Below are 18,541 nucleotides of genomic sequence, written 5' to 3'. Positions count from 1 at the left end.
TTCCTCAGCTCTAACTATTAGCGCTGTAAAATCTAAATTAAAGTTAAACTTGAATTTTTGACGAATTTTTTAAATTTATACTTCGCGACAAAACTTATCTCGACTGAATTCAGACAAAATTCAAGGATATCGATGAAAAAAAATAAAATGGGGGAAATAAAACCGCGAAATCTGACAGCATTTTCAAAACATGTCACTTGAGTATTTTGACCTCTCATGTCAATGTGGAATCAACAACCCGCGGCTCTTCAAAATCCACTGAATTTCTTGTCTTATAATGCCTTTGATATCACTGTTTTTAAATTCGAAGGCGACTACCCGCAATTTTAGGCAACGCTGGAGTTTATTTTGAAATTTGACCCACTATGTAATATGTTGATCGCCAAATTAAACATAAATCTCTTTTCTACAACCGTGAACGGCGGTATTAACCTAACAACGAAATAAAAATAAATTCGCTGAATGCTTTGGAATTATGTCTTACCGTAGTGAGCTTTTCCTGGCTGGAAACCACAGCAGTTTATACTTAAATCAAAACACAGAGCGTAACAAAGATACGTATCCACTTCTGTAATGAGGTGCGCTCTGCTTAATTCACTCAGTCCAGGAGTGACAATTCTTTAAGATAGAGACAGATTTAAGCTGCGTATTATATTCATATCGCAGAAATAGAAATGCACTCACACGATGAAATGTCCACCTGCAGAAGTGAACTTACAATACGAGACAACACGTAACGTTTACGTCACAAAGTTTCACAAGTTTCGAGATCTAACTGTACACGTGTACAACAAGTCGTGGCTGCGACATGGCTCTTGCGAATATGGGCAAATTGCAGGAGGGACATGTGGTCGTAGCGTTGACAATCCAGCTAACGTCAAGAGTGTCGTTATCGCCAAATGTACCAAAGACATCCGAGGATCGACATCTACGATCTCACAACGTTCGACAGGCTTCTGTACACGCGGAGTCAAAACTGTTATTGGGACGGGCAGGTATGTATGTTGCAGGTTTAACAGTCCTCACAGGTTAGGCAAACGTTTTGTGAACTTTTTTCTAGCGTACTACATTTCCAGTGAATGCTTATTTCTCGAACCGGCCAATAACCCGAACCTTGGATTTGTCTCGTGTAATTTTACTGCCCGGGGGGGACTTCCATATAAAAAGGACAGGGGTGCTCTTCGTACCCTTAAGGGGTTGAGAAAGCGGTTTTTGTACCTCTTAGAGGTGAAAAAAAAATTCAAGCCACACAAAACAAGATCTTGGAATCTCTTTGGAGTTCTTTTCAAAATTTCCGATGAGCATCCGCATCCTTTATATATGGGTGACCCCCACCCCCCCCCTCCGGAATTTTACCTTTGATTTTGCTCGCAAGGTCAAACTTACAAAAAGTCATGTCATAAGAACTGAGGTACGCGAGGATCTTCAGTATTTTCTTTATGAAACCTACACCAACATACCGCTTGAAGCCTAACAAGTCGCAGAAGTATACAACACCTCATTAAGACGAAACATTGAAAAAATACGTCAAAAGACCATAAAAGAAGATGTTAAAGGACGCGCGTGACCGCTACACAAAATTTCTTGTGTCTGTGGAGGGGGAAATATGACGTCAATGATTGATATTGGGGTGGGGCATTAACGCCATATCCATGAGAGGGGTTGGGAGATTTGCCTCGAATTCATAATCAAGCAAGAAGTCATCAATAGACAAAACACCGCTCTTTGTAATGGTAGACAGAAAAAAAGGCCTTCAAAATCTTAGTGCTAAGTTTAATGGTAAATAAGGTGTTTTGCTGTTGAAAATTTAATTTAATTCAACTTCCTTTGCCGGATTTCCTACTTTGGTACCTAATTTTGAGACCGTTTTCTTTTTAAAGTCATTTTTGATATTAATGAAGGTCACCTTGAACTTACGATTTGTGCAAGACATCGGGACAAATTTGGCATCAAATGGTGCTCAAATAAAACGAACTGTTTAAATCCAAGTGAATGGTCATCTCATGTCAAGTCAGGGGAGAGAGGAATTTCTCCATCATAATGAAACTACTCTACCAGCAAACTGGAGTACTGCTTCCTGTAGGCCCACGTAAGTTTTTGGCCATCTCACTATCTTTAAAAGATGAATGTTATTTTTACTTGAGAAACGTAAAAAAGTGAAATCGCTAAAGGAAAGCATGACAAAAGTAATTTGTACAAAAAAGTCACAGATTTCCTTATGTTTCAGTTTCTTAGAAATATGCAAGCAATGTAGAGGAAAGCTGGAAGAAGTATCATTAGTAACATTGCCCACTCCAGAATTTTCAATAGCTTTGGAGTCCGTCGAAGACCCTAGTGAAAAATTAAATCAATATATCTAATCAAATCGTACTTTCCCAGTAAGCCAGTTGAACGTAATAGAAGCAAATTAAATAAAAGAATAAAGATAATTTTTAACACAAGAGTAACGCTTAGATATTTACTATTCAAGCTGCTTCTTTGAGTATCCTCTTTATCAATTTGCATATTGTTTGCCTCATCTTCGAAGTTCTATTTACGACGATTATTGATCGTTTCAACATCTCAGGTGTTTGTCTCAGCCTCATAGTTTGTTTTTAAGTCAGTAATGTTGCTCATTTGTTATCTCGTGAGAACAAGCATGAAAGTCACTTATTTGGCAGGTTTTCAAGCAACATAATTCGTGAATCGACCTGTTCCGAAAACGACCGATATTTTTGTATGTGAGATGAACGTATAATGCGTGGTTCTTTAGAAAACATTCTTCACAAAACACAGAATTCTGTACATTTCGTTGTTCACGAAGAGCGAACTCACGATAAAGCAAGCATTATCATCCCCAGTTTCCCTCTCTACGCTAGGAACGCCTGGGACCATGAGCCCTCTTTTGGCGACCACGAAAAAACGGCTTGTGTTTTATGACTCGGGCTTTCTCACGAAAGCCCGAGTAATTACCTTTCGTGAATTTTTTTTAGGAAATTGCTGTTCGGTGCTGTTGAACGTTTGCATTCAACAGCATTGCGAGCAACCCCATTTTATGATTTTTTCTGTCTGTTATGGGTAGGACTAAGTCTTTCATTGATTCATTCATACTGATTTCAACTTACAGGGTCTCCAGTTCAATGTTGTTTGAAAAAGCTCCGGGAGGCAAGGCCTTTAACTGATTCCCTGGCAAATCCCTAACAAGAAAAACATGAAAGTAAGTAGTTTGAACCGAGGGGTATCTGTAATTTATCTAGGGTGATTGACCAGGTGAGAGTAGTTCTCAACAACAATAACAACAACAACCAGTTTAATTTGCTTAATACATAGAATATCATATAGGAAAAAATAAATTAAACTTAAATAAGCAAAAAAACTACCCAAAATAGTAACTACTAAACGAGCTAAGTAGTCACAAGGATTATTATGCTGTAAAACGGTTGTAGGAAAATAAAGAAAAGAGGAGGGAGAAAAAAAAAAAATATATATAAAAAGAAATATGAGTAGTAATACTACTAGTTATTGACAAAGCATTGTTTAATTAAGAGCGATAGTAACTTAAAGAAAAATACTAAGCTAGGATTAAGCATAAGAACTTAGAAATTGCTTTGTCAAGGTTTGTTTAAATAAACACAGAGATAAGCTTTTTATCTCTTCATCCACATTGTTCCAGATAGAAGGACTAGAGAGATGTAGATTGAACATGCCATAATTAGATCTAACCTGATCGATATAATATGTTGACTTAGATGCTAGACTAGTATTATAGATGATATGGGTGTTAAGGAATTGTCAAAGACCTTGGGTAATAAATTATGGTAATACTGAAACATAAAAACGGCAGTTTGCATAGTAACCAGATCCATGAATTTAATTAAGCCTAACTTTGAAAATATAAGGCTGGACTAAACATCTCGTTTCGAGAATGTGATTATACGTAGAGCCAGTTTTTGCAAGGTAACAATGGGTTTAAGAGTTGTGGCATAGGTATTTCCCCAGACAACCAAGCCATAGGTAAGAAAGGGATACACTAAGGAATAATAAAGCTGAGTGAGAATATCATCAGTAACAAAATGCTTAAGCTTAGATAGGATGCTAACCTCTTGAAATTTCCTTACTCACTTCATGAGCATGTTTTTTCCAATTTAAAAGACAATCGATGATAAGACCTAAGTAGTTGTTTGCTCCACAGGCATACTTGAGATTTTTAAATTAAAAGATGGAATTTCTCTTTGAGGAGGGTCAAAAATTACAAAATTTGTTTTGTCAGTATTTAAAGATAACCTATTTAACTGTAGCCATTGATTAAGTTTATCTAATTCTTCATTTAATTTTAATTCAAGGCATTGTAAGTTTTGATCTTGTAAGAAAATGTTGGTATCGTCTGCCAAGGGATGGAAATCTAATTTACTGGAACATTTATGCAGATCATTCACATATAAAAAACTGAACCCTGTGGTACACCACATAGAATTTGCTGTACGCTAGATTCCACATGGCCTAGTGAAACAAACTGACTCCTATTAGAAAAGTAGGAAGAAAGCCATTCGTGTGCAATGCAGAAAACCATTCATTCTCAAAAGAACTGTTTTTGGCTAATTATTATTCAAAACCCAGGGAACACGTCATCTGCAGAGACTTGTAAAAGGCGTTTGTCAGATTATGCGGTTATTATGATGGTATAATGTACCACAACGAGCAATGTTTGTTAACAATCCGTCTATTAAAGTGAAGAATGATCATCGCAGTAAATTTTCCAATTTAAGCAATCGGAAAGAAGAAGCCTGAAAAAAATCAGGGCTTCAACGGGATTCGAACCCGTGACCTCCGCGACACCGGTGCGATGCTCTACCAACTGAGTTGTGAAGACACACATTGGGAGCGAGGTCCGCACCGGTGTCGCGGGGGTCACGGGTTCGAATCCCGTTGAAGCCCTGATTTTTTTCAGGCTTCTTCTTTCCAATTGCTTACATTGGAGAATTTACTGCGATGATCATTCTTCACTTTCATCTACAACCGCAGTTCAAATATGAATTGTTTCATATATATTGCACATCAATCCGTCTATTATTAATCGAATAAGGTTGCTCTCTTTTCGATCTCTCCGTCAGTTTACATAAGTCAAGTACAAGTCGTTTGTAATGTTCCAGGAGCTATTGACATCTGTTCAAGTACGTTTGCTCTAAGCTAAAGTAACAGCTTTCTTGATTCAGTAGGCGAAAACAGTTTTATATAATAATCATAATAATTAAAAACAATATTATAATTATAATAAGAAGCTTCCCAGCATCCTTTGCAGCTGAAAAATTTGCATGTCAAATAATTTTGTCAGTTTTGAAGTCCGGGAGGGTGCCACATTATGGGAAAATATCTCTTGCCCTGAAATAGATATTTTTTGCAAACTTGGTGTGGTGATGTCATCAGTCACGCGAGCATGTCTAAAACTGCGTTTCATCTCTGTGTGAGGAAAGACATTGAAAGATTGAAAGGCAATTTATATATTTTAAAGGGTAATACTGTAGAGCATTTATAAATGGCCTCGTGACTTTTTTTTAAGGGGGCTATTCGCATGATCTAAAAAGGTGGGGGACTTGTTCGAGGGGTATCTCTTTCTTGGTTAAAACTTACAAAAACCTGAACTTGCGTGTTGATAAATATTTTTTTGAAGATACACTCTTTGATACCTTGTGGTTGTTACGCCACTGGTCTCGTGATGAGAACGCGCGTTTTTTTTGAAACGGCTTTAAAACTGCATTTCTCCTCATTAACGAAGCATACTTTTGTGTGAAGTTGTAGATTTTTTTAATACAGTTTTTGAAAAGAGCCACTATTATTTTTTTCCTAAAATATCTTGCAGGCGAAAATAGCAGTTGAAAAGTTTGATTGCTTACTTTTCGACGACTTTTAAAGTTTGAAATAAAACGAAACTTGATGAAAAGGTTCCGATATATGCTCTTTCCAATTGCATCGATAGTTTTACTGTATCTTTACCGCTTCATAGCTAGAAGAGATCTAATTTTCGAAGAGTGAAATTCGAAGAAAAGCCTGGCACGAGGTCGGACTCCTGTGCTCGTCACGTCAGCTCCACGCATTGCATTTGATGTGTTAATTAGCATAGCGATTGTAAAGGGGGAAACTGTTTGGGAAAATCGTTTTCTGGCAGTTTTTTCGTGCCTTTTTCTGTAGATTGGGGAATGTTTTATGGGTATTCAAGTGAAAATTTTTTTTCAGAGTTTCTTCGTAAGTCGAGTGATCTGTTGAAGGTACAACAGCACAATATGTCACGGGTGGGTAGGTAGGTAGGTAATCTTTATTAATTTTCCGCGCGTAGATTTTGTTTTGCCGTGAGTTGATCTTGTTTTACTGTGAGTTGATCAGTTTGTTTCGGCATGAGCCGTTGATTTTGTTTTGTTGTGTCGAGTTGACTTTATTTTGCCGTTAATTTGTTTTGCCATGAAGTGACTCTGTTTTGCCTGGGTTCATTTTGTTTTTCCGTGAGTTGACTTTTGTGTTGCCATGAGTTGATACTGTTTTGACGTGAGTTGATTTTGCTTTGTGGCGAAGTGATTTTGTTTTGCCATGAATTTTTTCTTCTTTTTACGGTGGTCCACAAGCATCACAGCAAAAATATTAAAGTGCAACTAACTCCCCACCCCCCCCCCAATTTTTTTTCCTTTCTTGAAATCTACTAGTTTTCCCAATTACTTCAGCGAAAAAATTATCTTCATTGATAAAATCCCCGCGTTTCCACAAGCGTTTAAAGTTGTAATTTCTGCGGCCATAGAGGGATCTGCATAGCCTGCGTTGCAGCCGGACATGTCTTAAAATCCCCAATACAGTCCGTCTGCGAAACGGCTCCCAAAAGCTTGTTCTGATATCCCGCATGGATACACGGATCTGTGTATCCATTTCTGATTAGCTAGTTTCTTACGCGCCTTGTGATTGGTGATATTCTTGCGAAGTATATCACGCAATGCTAACAATAGAGGGACAGGCCTACACAACTTCTATTCACGTGTATTAATAAATAACCGCTGTGAAAGTTTTGCTCGAACTAGTGTATCTTTAAGGATCTGCCCCTTTTGTATGATACGATAGGGGAATCTTTGAATATTTCGCTAAGCAATAATCCTGTGTTTTTAGGAGGACATTTCCAGAGTAGAGCCGTTAGAGGTCATAGGTCTGTTTGGTTTCCGCTGTTATCCACGTGTAATTTGTAAGAGTTTGACACCTCTGATTTTTGCCAAGTGCTAGTTTTTTTGGCTCATTTGTACTGCAGGATATGTTTTAAGCTCTCTAAATGTTAGCTCTGGAGGGTCAAAGTTTGAAATATTCTGCGAACATGTCGGTTATTTGCATTTTGTAATATTACGCCGGGCCCGGCTGTTTGATTAACTGTTGCAAGTTATGCTGCTTCTTTTCACGATTGTCATATTTATCTTTGTCCTGCTTCGCCAGAGAATATGGTCTTCCATAAGCGATCGCAATGGCGATATTACAACGAGAATACTGGAACCACGAGGCTTTTCGAACAGAGCATCGGCAGCGATCGGAAGGCACTGGAATATCAAAGATTTACCGTAGCCCGTCGGCAAATTTACAAGAATATTTTAACCTCCAAGAAACTCGCGAAGCGAGTTTTCCTGTTCAGGTAGAAAATTATCGATTTCAAACTGCTCTCTCACGGATTTGAACGCTTTTTGCCAATCTTCTTCTATTATTGCAGACATCTTATTTCCAACTCGAACTTGATTTGGCGTTTAATAATGTACAAATGTACAAATGTTCTTGGGAAACCCGCACACAATTATTTTTAGCATTACGTGATAGCTGCGTGATCGCTTTCGCAAGAATTATCCAATCAGAAAGTGCGTAAGATACTAGCCAATCAAAAATGGATACACAAACTGTGGGATATCGGAACAAGCTTTTGGGAGCCGTTGCGCAGACGGACTATACCGGTGGTTTAGACTGTCTGCGACGCAGGCTAGATCTGCATAGCATAGTGGAATCTGGGTCGGGATTTTAGTGACGTCATCAAAACACTCGAAAGACGTTTGACTGGGTTTCGTGCGTTGTGAAAACATATTTTGGGGTATTTGTGCTTTATATGTTATCAAAAATGGACAAGACTTTTGAGTGTGTCCATGAAGAAACTAGGCAGGAGGTGATACAGCAAACTTGAGACCCCCTGCAAAAATAGCCGTTTCACACTAGTTTATGCATATTTAACTAGCCATCTTTGGTTTAGATTTTCTACAACAAGAAAAGGTAGGTGAAAATAAAATCCACTGAGTCATGTTCTACAACTATCAGTCTAAAAGGAAAGATGTTCATTTGAACCATAGCTTCATCTTAAGTAAGGTGCATATTTCGTAGTGTTGTGAATGGCTTTTAATTGATGGCAAATATCTGCAATGGGCAAAACCAAATACACATTATTCTAACATGGATAGTTATGTGAAGTATATATGAAATAATTCATATTTGAACTGCGGTTGTAGATGAAAGTGAAGAATGATCATCGCAGTAAATTTTCCAATTTAAGCAACTGGAAAGAAGAAGCCTGAAAAAAATCGGGGCTTCAACGGGATTCGAACCCGCAGTAAATTCTCCAATTTAAGCAATTGGAAAATTTACTGCGATGATCATTCTTTACTTTCATCTACAACCGCAGTTCAAATATGAATTATTTCATATATACTTCACATCATTTCACTCCTCACGGGAAGATATGAAGTCAATTAATTGACCTCGCTCCCAATGTGTGGCTTCATAGCTCAGTTGGTAGAGCATCGCACCGGTATCGCGGAGGTCACGGGTTCGAATCCTGTTGAAGCCCCGATTTTTTTTTTTTTCAGGCTTCTTCTTTCCAATTGCTTAAATTGGAAAATTTACTGCGATGATCATTCTTCACTTTCATCTACAACCGCGGTTCAAATATGAATTATTTCATATATACTTCACATCATTTCACTCCTCACGGGAAGATATGAACTAAATTAATTGACCTCGCTCCCAATGTGTGGCTTCATAGCTCAGTTGGTAGAGCATCGCACCGGTATCGCGGAGGTCACGGGTTCGAATCCCGTTGAAGCCCCGATTTTTTTCAGGCTTCTTCTTTCCAATTGCTTAAACTGGAAAATTTACTGCGATGATCATTCTTCACTTTCATGGATAGTGATAGCAATCGATAAAGTTCTTATAAGAAATCTTTGGGGACATTTTCTGTGCTGTCGTACTGTTTACATAGAACCTTACGATCTAAATCCCTTTTCTTGAACAATGACTGCCTTCTCTAGTGAGAAACGTTGCCCTACTTCGATGGCTTTTTGACATCAGGCCGACTGCTACACAAATCTGCCGCTGTTTCAAGGTGCACGACCTGATCACGCGTAGGTCGAAAGTTCAAATCGCTGTTTCCCTAGGGAGTTAGTGAGTTTTGTTGGGCCTAGGGATTTAGTAAGTTTTGAGCCATGACAGGGGACGTTCCCCTCCAATCGGAAAACGTATTTGAGTTGGGAGGTATAACAAAATATTTTGACCTACTCTTTTGCTAGAATCACTCACTCACCAAACCCAACATTTGTGCCAAGTTTGAGCAAAATGGGTGATTTGAGCTGTATCACCTGTGGCCGGGTTCTGCCTGGGTTTTACATGGACACACTCTTAATGAAGGAACTGTATCATCTAACAACACAATTCGGAGTCTAGCTACGATTAGTATATATTTTTTTAGATATATTTTTTGCGATTTCGAAGTGCCAGCAAGTCACAGTCTAGCAAGTCACAATCGACAATTTGCCGACCCATTTGTCTTATAAAGGTTAAAACCATGGCTGAGGAGTTAACTTACAATTAATGAAGAGTTATGAAAATGTCAATGAACACGAAAAAATTCGCGGAAAAATTCGTCTTTTTGCTTCGTTATTGCCGACTAACCGTATTTATACAAAGTCAATAGAGAGATGAAACTTTTGCCGTCTGTCTTCAGCTGTTTCTACAGTAGAGTGAAATTATTTGTATTTCCGGTGAATAGTAGGAGACGTTATTTTTTGTGTGTGTGCTATATTTACGGATTAGAAGAAAAGAACACAAACTCAGAGGTTATCTTTGCCGTTTGCCGTCTGCGGTAAACGTCATGCTTAAACTCTCTAACGATGAATGAGTGTGTACGAATTTTCTTTTTCGTACTGGTAACTGGGGTATCTAAAAGATAGTAATGCTGCGGCACATTCTGTTGATAGTGACATATTTTACGAAGTGATGCATCCACCTGCGTGTTCCAAGACTTACATTAACCTTTATTCTTAAAGTAGTGTCAAATGGTGGCGTAATGTATCAAGCACGAAAGACCGTGTTTGACCACATTTCCAAACACCGAGAAGAGGGTTGAAACTGCGACGCGTAGCGGAGTATTTTTGACGAACTTCAAGGTGTTTAGAAATTTGGTCAGATACTGTCTTGAGTGTTTGATATATCTTCTCAATCGAAAAAAATCGTAAAAATCTATGCTAACTGAGATCAGATATCCAAACACTGTCACGATCTCGATTTTTTGTGTTTAAACTTAATGAATTATTAATTAGTTTGACAAAAAAATGTAACTTAAATTTGTCCTTCTATGCATCAACTTCATGCATGATGACGCATCGGTGGCGAGGTGTGACAAGGGATCCTGACAAAAAAGCACATAGTGATCTGAACTATGTTTGGACATAAAACGATAGACATCAACCTCACCTTTACCAGACTGCCAAAATCGAAAGATGTGGAAATTGTAGGGGCAGAAATCTAACTTATAAGTTCTGTACTGGTACGCATTAAATGTCTCTAGAATGTTGACAGACTGTGTCGAGGACGCATTGTTTTAATTATTCTGTAAGCCTTAGTCACGACGATTTCTCTTTATTTAAGAGTTGTTTGCTCTGAGGAAGAACTACATGTAAGGTCATGCAAGATAGAGAAAAAAACCGATTATCTCAAGCTTTGCCAAAACATAAGCCTAGGTGAACTATTTCTAAAATACAAGTTTCAGGTTATATAGATTATTTATTTTTTGTATTTTTTTTTTTGTGTTTTGCGCTCGGCGGCAGCCTAAATTGACGGAGAAATCGGAAATTTTCCGGAAGCTCGTGTTGAAATATAGAAAGCGTTCTAGAAAACATTAACCCAGGAAATCAAAATATCTGGTTTCCTCAGCTCGAACTATTAGCCGTGTAAAATCTAAATTAAAGTGAAACTTGAATTTTTGACGAATTTTTTAAATCTATGCTCCGCGACAAAGCTTATCTCGACCGAATTTAGACAAAATTCAAGGATGTCGATGAAAAAAAAAATGGGGTAAATAAAAAGGCGAAATCTGACAGCATTTTCAAAACGGGTCACTTGAGTATTTTGATCTCTCATGTCAATGTGAAATCAACAACCCGCGGCTCTTAAAAATCCACTTAATTCGTCGACAAAATGAATTTCTTGTCTTATAATGCCTTTGATATCACTGTTTTTCAATTTGAAGGCGATTACCCGCAATTTTAGGCAACGTTGGAGTTTATTTTGAAATTTTACCCACTATGTAATATGTTGATCGCCAAATTAAACATAAGTCTCTCTTTTACAACCGTCAACGGCGATATCAACCTAACAACGAAATAAAAGTAAATTCGCTGAATGCTTTGGAATTATGTCTTACCATAGAGAGCTTTTCCAGGCTTGAAACCACAGCAGTTTATACTTAAATCAAAACACAGAGCGTAAACAAAGATACGTATCCACTTCTGTAATAAGGTGCTCTCTGCTTAATTGACTCGGTCCAGGAATGACAATTCTTTACGATAGAGACAGATTTAAGCTGCGTATTATAGTCATATCGCAGAAATAGAAATGCACTCACACGATGAAATGTCCACCTGCAGTAGTGAGCTTATAGTACGAGACAACACGTAACGTTACGTCACAAAGTTTCATCTGCGATCTCACAACGTTTATGTGATAGTTGCGTGATCGCTTTCGCAAGAATTATCCAATCAGAAAGTGCGTAAGATACTAGTTTCACAAGTTTCGAGATCGAACTATACACGTGGTACAAGAAGTCGTGCTTGCGACATGGCTCTTGTGAATATGGGCAAATTGCGGGAGGGTCATGTGGTTGTAGCGTTGACAGTCCAGCTAACGTCAAGAGTCGCTATCGCCAAATGTACCTGAAGACATCCTAGGACATCTGCGATCTCACAACGTTCGAAAGGCTTCTGTACACTCGGAGTCAAAACTGTTATGGGCACGGGCGGGTATATATGTTGAAGATTTAACAGTCTCAACAGGATAGGCAAACGTTTTGCGATTTTTTTTCTTGCATACATTTCCAGTGAATGCTGATTTCTTGAACCTACCAATAACCCGAACCTTGGATTTGTCTCGTGTAATTTTACTCCCCGGGGGGACTTCCATATAAAAAGGACAGGGGTGCTCTTCGTACCCTTAAGGGGTTGAGAAAGCGGTTTTTGTATCTCTTAAGGTGTTCAGCCTCAAAAAGTACACAGCGGGAGCTTCCGCGGTACCTTTTAGGGTATTGAGCTGAAAAAATATAATAGGAGATATTTGACAATCAACTTTACCAGTAGAAGGTATTCAAAACAATCGTCTTTATCGCTAATAAAAATTATGAAAGTGTCAGTTAATGTGTTGCTTTAGAATTGTACCTCTTAGAGGTGAAAAAAAAAAATTCAAGCCACACAAAACAAGATCTTAGTATCTCTTTGGAGTTCTTTTCAAAATTTCCGATGAGCATCCGCATCCTTTATATATGGGTGACCCCCGCCCCCCGGAATTTTACCTCCGATTTTGTTCGCAAGGTCAAACTTAAAAAACGTCAATGTCACAAGAACTGAGGTACGCGAAGATCTTCAGTATTTTCTTTATGAAACCTACACCAACATACCGCTTAAAGCCTAACACGTCGCAGAAGTATACAACACCTCATCAAGATGAAAGATTGAAAAAAATACTTCAAAAGACCATAAAAAATGATGATAAAGGACGCGCGTGACCGCTACACAAAATTTCTTGTGTCTGTGGAGGGGGAAATATGACGTCAATGACTGATATTGGGGTGGGGCTTTAACGCCATATCCATGAGAGGGGTTGGGAGATTTGCCTCGAGTTCATGGTCAAGCAAGAAGTCATCAATAGACAAAACACCGTTATCTGTAATGGTAGACAGAAAAAAAGGCCTTCAAAATCTTAGTGCTAAGTTTAATGGTAAATAAAGTGTTTTGCTGTTGAAAATTTAATTTAATTCAACTTACTTTGCCGGATTTCCTATTTTGGTACCTAATTTTGAGACCGTTTTATTTTTAGTCATTTTTGATATTAATGAAGGTCACCCTGAACTTACGATTTGCGCATGACATCGGAACAAATTTGGCATCAGATGGCGCTCGAATAAAACGAATTGTTTAAATCCAAGTGAATGGTCATCTCATGGCAAGTCAGTGTCGGGGGAGAGAGGAATTTCTCTTCGTCATTATGAAACTACTCTACCAGCAAACTGGAGTACTGCGTCCTGTAGGCCCACGTGAGTTTTTCGCCATCTTACTATCTTTAAAAAATAAATGTTATTTTCACTTGAGAAACGTAAAAAAGTGAAATCACTAAAGGAAAGCATGACAAAAGTAATTTGTACAAAACAGTCACAGATTCCCTTATGTTTCAGTTTCTTAGAAATATGCAAGCAATGTAGAGGAAAGCTGGAAGAAGCATCATTAGTAACATTGCCCACTCCGGAATTTTCTATAGCTTTGGAGTCCGTCGAAGACCCTAGTGAAAAATTAAATCAATATACCTAATCAAATCGTACTTTCCAAGTAAGCCAGTTGAACGTAATAGAAGCAAATTAAAGAATAAAGATAATTTTTAACACAAGAATTACGCTTAGATATTTAAAATTCAAGCTGCTTCCTTGAGTATCCTCTTTAGTCATTTGCATATTGTTTGCCTCATCTTCGAAGGACGTCTATTTACGACGATTACTGATCTTTTCAACATCTGAGGTGTTTGCCCTAGCATCATAGTTTGTTTTTAAGTCAGTAATGTTGCTCATTTGTTATCTCGTGAGAGCGAGCATGAACGTCACTTATTTGGCAGGCTTTCTAGCAATATAATTCGTAGATCGACCCGTTCCGAAAGCAACCGACATCTTTGGATGGAGATGAACGTATAAGGTGTGATTCTTTACAAAACTTTCTTTACAAAACACAGAATTCTGTACATCACGTTGTTCACGAAGAGCGAGCGCGCAATAAAGCGAGCATTATCATCCCCAGTTTCACTCTCCGCGCTCGGAACGCCTGGAACTATGACCCCCTTTTGGCGACCAAGACAAAACGGCTTGTATTTTATGACTCAGGCTTTCCTACAGAAGCCCGAGTAATTACCTATTTTAAGATTTTTTAGGAAATTGCTGTTCTGTGATGTTGAACGTTTGTATTTAACGGCATTGCGAGCAACCCTATTGCGAATAATTTATCTCCAGCCGTGTCTGTTATGGGTAGGATTGATACTGACAGACGCACCCGTAGACAGACGCACCCATGGCTTGACAGTAGTGTTCTTAGACTCATGAGAACGCGTGTTCAAATACACAAGAGGGCAAGAAAGTCACGACTGTTTTTGGATTGGAATGAATATAAATCCCTTCGAAACAGAGTCACCGCTATAAACAGAAAAGCCCGGAAGAATTATTTCAAAAATAAGCTCGAGGAAAACCGCAGCAAGCCCAAGGCCTTTTGGGACACATTACGTCAAGTTTTGCCTTCCAAGAAAAACCGCTTTGAGATCGACAAGTTAGTAGTCGATTGTAAAGAGCTAATCGACAAGCGTGACATCGCAAATTCAGTAAACGAGTATTTTACAACAATTGCTTCCTCGCTGTTAGCCAGTCAGCAATCCCACGGCTACCCAGTTGAGCTACAACAGACGAGCCCTTTAGCGTTTTCCAGTCACAGCTTCAATTTTCGCGCCGTGAGTGAAAACGACGTTTTCAGGGCTCTACGAACCATGGACATATCTAAGGCCACAGGTGCAGACACCATTCCAGCTAAAGTCATTAGGACTGCTGCACCATAGATCAGCAATGTTGTAGCTAAGTTATTCAAGACATCTTTCAGATGCGGCCGCTTTCCGTCCATCTGGAAAACGGCAAGAGTAACTCCCTTGTTTAAAGGAGGATCGAGACTGAACGTGATAATTATAGACCAATTTCCATTCTTCCCTGTATCTCAAAAGTGTTTGAATCGTTTGCCAACACTGATCTTCAAGGTTTTGCAGCAGACACTGGCCTCATCAGTGACCATCAATATGCATATGCCAGGTATTCGTCTACCACAGTTGCGCTTATTGTAGCCGTTGATTCATGGAAATTTGCCATTGACAGGGGTGAAAACGTTGTCTGTACTTTCTTGGACCTAAGAAAAGCCTTTGACATAATTGAACACAACATCTTGATCAGTAAACTGTCAAAACGCGGAGTGACTGGAAACGAACTTGAATGGTTCAAAAGCTACTTACAGGAAAGAAACCAATTCGTGTCATGCGGAAGTGTCGAGTCTGAACGTCGTTTAATCACGCACGGAGTTCCGCAAGGTTCGGTTCTCGGACTTACTTTATTCAACATCCATATGAACGGTATCACCGACACTTGCACAGATAGCGAAGTAGTACTATATGCCGACGACACGGAAATCCACGCCAGCGCAAAAGATGTTAGTGCAGCAGAAAAACGTGTCAACAAAGATCTAAAAAGTACTGCAACATTGTGGAATCAGAATGGTTTAATCAGTAATCATAAGAAATGCGAGGCTATGTTGATTGAATCAAAGCGCGCTGTTAAAAACACCCGAGCGTTACAGATTATCCTCAATGGAAAACCAATGAAACAGTCAGACTACTTTAAGTACTTAGGAATTTACCTCGATCATTGTCTGACCTGGAGCAAACATGTAGCCTATATACAATCTAGGGTTCACGCTAAACTAAAACTGCTAAACATAATTTCATCTTTTCTTAGTCGCGATTTTTTGCTCAGAATCTACAAGCAGACTGTGCTACCTTTATTAGACTATGGTTGTGTTGTATGGGGCGAATGCAGCAAAGAGAACGCTCAACGTTTAGAGGGCCTGCAAAACCAAGCAATGCGAATAACATTGCATGCTGACCGTAAGACATGTACTCAGGAGATGCGCGCTAAATTACAGCTATTATCACTTCACAGTAGACGCCTTTTCATCAAGCTACAATATGTTTACAAGATAATTAACAACATTAAGTGCCCTAAGCAGTTGACAGATGACTTAATGAAACGATCACAGAGACATTGTCGATCCTTTAGAGATCCAACATTATTAGATCTACCACAAGTTAAGACCAAATGTGGACAGACCTCGTTTAAGTTTTCGGCTGCGAGTGCGTGGAACAAACTGCCAAGAGAGATTCGCGAGCTCACAACACTTGCACAATTTAAAGGCAAAACATTCACTTACCTAAGAAACATGGATAGTGCAAATCACACTTGTACAATTTAAATTTAAATTTTCGTATATAATTTATACTTTTTAGATTTGTAATTGTAAATTCTATGCCTGTAATTCTTTATTGATTTTTTGGATTTTTTTTTTTATACTGGTCACCGATTAATACCAGTCAATCTTGATCGACTGACCGCTCTTTACCAGGATAAATAAAGTTATTATTATTATTATTATTATTATTATTATTATTATACTGAGTTGAACTTACAGCGACGTCAGCTTAGTGTTGTTTGAGAAAACTCCGGGAGGTAAGTCCTTTAACTGATTCTCATCCAACCTCCTGACAAGAAAAACATGACAGTAAGTAGTTTGAACCGAGGGTTATCAGTAATTTATCTAGGGTGATTGACCAGGCTAGGGTAACTTTCAAAAGAACTGTTGTTGGTTAATTATTATTCAAAAACCGAGGAACACGTCATCTGCAGAGACTCGTAAAAAGCGTTTCTCAGTTTATGCTGTTATTATGGTGGTATGAGGTACAACAACGTGCAGAGTTTGTTAACAATCCGTCTATTATTAATCAAATGAGGTTGCTCTCTTTTCGATCTCTCTGTCAGTTTGCGTAAGTCAAGTACAAGTCGTTTGTAATGTTCCAGAAACTATTGACATCTGCTCAAGTACGTTTACTGTAAGCTGAAGCAACAGCTTTCTAGATTCAGTTGCCGAATACAGTGTTATAAATAACAATAATAATTAAAATAATATTCTAATTAAAATAAGAACCTTCTCAGCATCCTTTGCAGCTAAAGAAAATTGCATGTCAAATATGTTTGTCAGTTTTGAAATCCGGGAGGGTGCCACATTGTTGGAAAATAACTGTTGCCCTGAAATATATCAGGAGCCCATTACCCGGAGCTTCCATTTTCCATACTAACCCTCTGATTCAACCCTGTCTCGTATCTTTTTATTTTTAGAGGCACCTCCCACGGAAGTTTTCGCGGGTGTTTTTATAATAGCCAATCATGAGGGAGCTGTGGTGGCCTGCATGTGACGTATAACCATAGAGGACACGAAAGTATTTCAATGATGGCGGAAAGCGAGGAAAGTTTATTATTTTTTAAGGAAGTTATGCGGACGTCAGCGTGTTTTCGCGGGAAGTTACAGAACTCCCGCAGATATCACAGTTCTAAAAATAAAAAGATACGGGACAGGGTTGACGCAAGGGTACAACTCATATGGAGGCTCCGGGTAATGGGCTCCTGAATATATATATTTTTGCAAACTTGGTGGGATAATGTCATCAGTCACGTGACCATGTCTAAAAGTGCGTTTTATCTCTGTGTGAGGACGAGGCCCCGTTAGGTTTTAAATTCCGACAAGCGATATGACCTTGAAACGACGACACGGGAGCCACGAACTGGCGACGAATGACAGACTACTCCAGCGAAATAGGGAAAGCGACACCAATGTCAAAACAGACCGACAGCGAATTTCGGATTTGTGAAAGCAGTATGAAAGCAGTGAATGTTTTAAACAATAAGGTCAATAACGTTTCAGTAAAACCAATAAATGAGTCATAAATACGTCTCATTTTACCAACTGAAATATATTAACGTCATTAATGACATTAATTAGCAAAAACTAATATCCAACTAGGGCTCGTCACGGAGGAGGATTGCGTGACGAGTCCAAAGAGCATCTGGGTAGGAGACTAGACCCACGTGCGCGCGCGCTCCATCTATCTGTCATCTGTTGGAGATATTTTACTTCATTTGTCACCGAGATACTATAGGAGGCGAAGTGGACATGGGACATTTTCAGAGAGGAGACAACTTTGTCAAACTGACAGAGATGTCGTACGAGACATTTCTTAGATATCAAAATGAAGTGGAAGATTTTCTGCCAGACAAAGGAAGTTACGAGGAGACCAGCGACCTCGACTCCCAAGATGAAAGCCAAGCAGACGGTAGTCTTTGGCAGAATGTCCTTGTGTACATCATCTGGAAGGAGTGTCATTCGCCCAGACCGTTTGGACCTCT

General features: G+C 38.8%; 1 protein-coding gene across 1 annotated transcript; it reads left to right on the top strand.

Annotated features, from left to right (window-relative positions):
• Positions 1–687: 687 nt before the first annotated feature.
• LOC145470347 (uncharacterized) lies at positions 688–16,556 on the top strand. Its single transcript, XM_081454187.1, has 3 exons — positions 688–995; positions 14,529–15,055; positions 15,262–16,556. The coding sequence occupies exons 1-3, from the start codon at positions 688–690 to the stop codon at positions 16,554–16,556; spliced, it is 2,130 nt and encodes a 709-aa protein (XP_081310313.1).
• Positions 16,557–18,541: the final 1,985 nt, after the last annotated feature.

Source organism: Orbicella franksi, chromosome 2 (genome assembly GCF_964199315.1).
Source record: "Orbicella franksi chromosome 2, jaOrbFran1.1, whole genome shotgun sequence".
Lineage (NCBI taxonomy): Eukaryota > Metazoa > Cnidaria > Anthozoa > Scleractinia > Merulinidae > Orbicella > Orbicella franksi.
Note: the sequence above shows the minus strand (reverse complement) of the source record. Positions and strands in the feature narration are given on the sequence as shown.